The following is a 4,360-nucleotide window of genomic DNA, read 5'->3' on the forward strand; positions in this document are numbered from 1 at the left end:
TATAAAACTTAAAAGAAGACTTTTTTGTGAGAACGTCATGGATTGGATGTTTGACAAAAAAAAAATATTAATAAATATAACGCCATAACATTATTCAAATGTGACATAAAAAATCCATCAAAGGTAAGTGAAAAATAAACAACATGTAATGTGAAAGCAAATAACTTAAATTTGGAAATATAACCTAAATTCAAATTTCAAAAGAAAAAGTTCAATAGAATACTCTTATGTCAAATTTCCAACATTACATAAGTAAGTTTCAACGTAACTTAAGTAAATAATTCAAAAGAAAGAAAAAATATAAGTCTATAACCTCATTCACAATGAAATTCTACTTTAATAACGTCACTCGTTATATGTCAAGTTTGTTAATGATTCATTCTTTCCAATATTAAGAGGTGTAGTTTCAAATATTAGAATAATAACACGATTATGCTAAATGAATAAAATAAAAAAAAATACGAAAGAATTATATGAAACCACAAGAAGTAAAGGTTGGGAATGAGAAGAAAGAAAACGAAAAATAAATAATATAAAAAGAAAAATACATTTTAAAAAATCAAAATAATTAAAAAGTAAAAATAAAAAAGAAATTAAAATAATAGAAATAAAAAATCAAAAAAATTAAAATAATAGAAACTAAAAATAAATTAAAAATAAAAATAAATTAAAGTAAAAAAATAAACAAACTAAAAAGTAACCCTGTAATTACAGGGTGTAATTACACCCAATTCTCAGCCTCCCCTTGAGAATTGGAGAGTGTAATTACACCCTGTCAATTACACCCAATTCCCACCTAACTGTGTAATTACTTGGTCAAACAAATAGGCTAAACTGTGTAATTGCACCCAATTCCGATTATCTGGATGACTTTCCAAACAGGCCCTAAAAGAAGAGGGTTTCTGCTGCTTTTTAAAATTGGGGGGTATGTTATCTAAATATTATCTTTGCATGAAAACTGGCTAAATATCTATTAGTTTTAAATTGCAGCTTATTTCGAATAGAAGTCGTAAAAGTGGCAATTTGTGAATTTCTCCCGCAAAACTCGCTTTAAGACGTGTTGGACCTATTGGCCCATATAGAATAAGGCCCAACCCACAAACATTCAGAGCCCAGGGCTTTATTTAGTATTCTTTTTTTTCTCTATATCTTACTATCACTATAGGAGTTCAAAATCAAAAAAGATTATAAATGGCCACTTGCACAAATTTTTATGGGATACTTACACATATGTACTGCCAAAATAAACAGTTTGCAATGTACATAGCCTAATAAATTTTTACAGCTAGAATAGCCAACATATGTTTATATTGAATTTCATGAAGCCAAATCTATTTTAAGGCTAATTTTTTAACTTCTTCCCCGAGCTACTATAGAACTCTCTTACTTTTTTAAGTTTTTGTCTTTAAAATTTGTGTAACATGATGTATAGAAATATATATACATTTTTTATGCACTATCAGTTGAGTTTGATCAACGAATCTTGAACCTGCCCTTAACTAACAAGCCCTGTTTCTTCTTTTCTTATTTTCATTTGTTTGTAGTACTTTATTAAGTGCTGAATTTTTTGTTAATCTCTACTAGACAAACACATCTTAAACAATAGTTAAAGGGATATTAATCTGTATGCATGATATTTTATAAATACAAGCCTAATTGGCTTCATCAGTAGCTCAAGCAAAAGAAAGCTTTCCATTCTCTCCAATTAATCCTTAAGATCTTTATCAGCTTAGCCAAAAACAAAAGGGCATAATCATGAAGATGAAAATAGAGAGTTCAAGAATCATTAAGCCTTTCTATGAACACAAATCTCCTCCAATGAAAAGTCACATTCCCCTTAGTGTCTTTGATAAAGTCACATATGAAGCCCATATTGCTATCATATATGCCTATCGCCCTCCCACCCCACCAAATACCACAATTGAATTGGGTCTTGGAAAAGCCTTGGCTGTTTATCCTGAATTTGCTGGGAGAATAGGAAAAGACGAACATGAAAATCCAGTGATTTTCCTTAACGATAAGGGCGTTAGATTTGTCGAGGCATCGGTCAGTGGCACCCTTGATCAAGAAATGCCCTGCAAACCTTCACCGACCTTGCTAAACCTACACCCTAGCTTGAATGATGTGAAAGAATTGACACAAGTACAAGTAACTAGGTTTACTTGTGGCTCCTTGGTGGTTGGTTTTACTTCCCATCACATGGTGGCAGATGGCCATTCCACTAGCAACTTCTTGGTTGCATGGGGAAAAGCTTGTCGAGGCCTAAAAATCAATCCACTTCCTTTGCATGATCGTACAATTTTTACCCCTCGAAATCCTCCACTCATCGACTATAAGCATAAGGGAGTGGAGTTCAGGTCTAAGTTAGAGAAAAATGGGCATTCACTCAATCAAGCTCATATACTAGAAGATATAGTTGTACATAAAGTCCATTTCACAGTTGAGTTTCTTGCGAAACTTAAAGCCAAGGCGTCTTGCATGAATGACAACAAAAATTCTTATAGCACATTTGAAAGTCTCATTGCACATCTATGGAGGGCCATAACCAAAGCTCGTAGGATAAGTGGTCTTGAGACCACCAAAATAAGAATCTCAGTCAATGGCAGGATGAGGTTGAATCCTAAAGTAGCCAATGAATACTTTGGAAACTGTGTCCTTTGGGCATTCCCAACTGCAAAAGTGAAGGACCTTTTGCGAGAACCTCTTCCATATGCAACAAAGCTCATTCACAATGCTGTTGCAAAGGTAAACGATAGCTATTTCAGATCATTCATTGACTTTGCCGATAACAAAGCGAACGAAGAAGACCTTGTCCCCACAGCGGATATGAACAAGCACATTCTTTGCCCTAATATCGAAGTGGACAGTTGGTTAAGATTTCCATTCTATGACTTAGATTTTGGGACCGGTTGCCCTTACATTTTCATGCCTTCTTATTTTCCAACAGAAGGCATGATGTTTCTTTTACCATCCTTCATCGGAGATGGAAGTATCGATGTCTTTGTTCCTCTATTCGAAGACAAGTTGCCCGCTTTCAAGAAAATTTGCTATTCCTTGGACTTGCTTGCAGATTAAAAACTTCAAATTTGCTCTTACATCTAAAAAAATTAATTAGTCTTCTTTATCAATATAAACTAGATGCCGTATGCCCGTGCTGCACACGGGCCCAACACTTTGAATTATAGTGTATCTATGTGTATGTAGTTGTGTTTGGGTAATGATAATATATATATATATATATATATTTTATATTGCTAGTAAACATACATAATTTTGCACTGTTTTTATGCATATATGTATATATATAATACTATGTTCAAAACACGATTAATATAACATTATAGTTTGTGCTCCGTATCCAAAACTTTATTATATTAGTGTTTGCTACTAATACAAAGTTTGCAAAAATTTATTAATACTTTTTAAAAGAAAAGACTTATTTAAAAGGAAACTATTTTCCTCTCTTTGAGACAAAACAATAGCAATATTTAAGCATCAGTTGATACTTTCAATTTAAATTCGATTAATTTAAAGATGTAAAATATTCTATTGTTAATGTATGTAGATTGGACCTAAACAATACTTATTATTTTTGGATAATTCTAATTCAATTTATTAAATTAATTTTACATGTTTAAAACGAAATAAAGTAAGAATTTGATTTTCTATTTAAACGAAGATAGAACAGTCTTCCTAAGCAAGAAAATGATTGAACAACTCTATTCTGTTGTACCGAAAGTAATAGAAATTGTACAAATAATAAAGCAGATAGAACAGCCTTCCTAAGCAAGCAAATGATTGAACAACTCTATTCTGTTGTACCAAAATTAATAGAAACTGTACAAAGGAAATTGCAGAGGTAATTTGTTCATTTTCTTAAAAAAGTTGTACTGTACCAGCACGTGTCCTTGTAGCCCCTGACCTACTGCCTCTTTCTTTTCTAATAATTTTGCCATGACGGACGACGAACCTGCCCCAAACTCACATTTCTATTTAAACGAAGAACTACTATTTTTTAATTTTTGGAGAATATTCTTGGCTTAGCTCATTTTACTTGTCATGTCGTCTTTTGCATGTTTTTTTAAGGAAACGTCAATTAGAATTATAATTTGACTAATTTACCTTATTTATTATTTGATCTCCATTTAATTTTTTTTTTTTACGACATTAATCTCTTTTCACATTTATTAGAGTAAGAATAAAAATGAAAAAGTAATTAAATTCTATCTTATTTTAAAATATAAATATTTTAAGTATATTTATTTTAGTAAACATAACAAATAAATGACATGGTGGAATAGCAAATACAATAGTTAAATATCTAGATTAGATCTCAGTCTAATATAAGAAAAGAAAGGAA

At 31.4% G+C, this 4,360-nt stretch overlaps 1 protein-coding gene across 1 annotated transcript; it reads left to right on the forward strand.

Annotated features, from left to right (window-relative positions):
- Positions 1-1,712: 1,712 nt before the first annotated feature.
- Positions 1,713-3,093, forward strand: LOC132062916 (agmatine hydroxycinnamoyltransferase 1-like). The gene has a single exon (XM_059455385.1). It carries the CDS (start codon positions 1,756-1,758, stop codon positions 3,073-3,075), a length of 1,320 nt encoding a protein of 439 aa, XP_059311368.1. The 5' UTR covers positions 1,713-1,755; the 3' UTR covers positions 3,076-3,093.
- Positions 3,094-4,360: the final 1,267 nt, after the last annotated feature.

The sequence above is a fragment of the Lycium ferocissimum genome, chromosome 7 (genome assembly GCF_029784015.1).
Source record: "Lycium ferocissimum isolate CSIRO_LF1 chromosome 7, AGI_CSIRO_Lferr_CH_V1, whole genome shotgun sequence".
Classification (NCBI taxonomy): domain Eukaryota; kingdom Viridiplantae; phylum Streptophyta; class Magnoliopsida; order Solanales; family Solanaceae; genus Lycium; species Lycium ferocissimum.

Coding starts and splice junctions, on each gene's coding strand:
- LOC132062916 (XM_059455385.1), top strand. CDS start 1,756: ATGAAGATGAAAATAGAGAGTTCAAGAATCATTAAGCCTTTCTATGAA.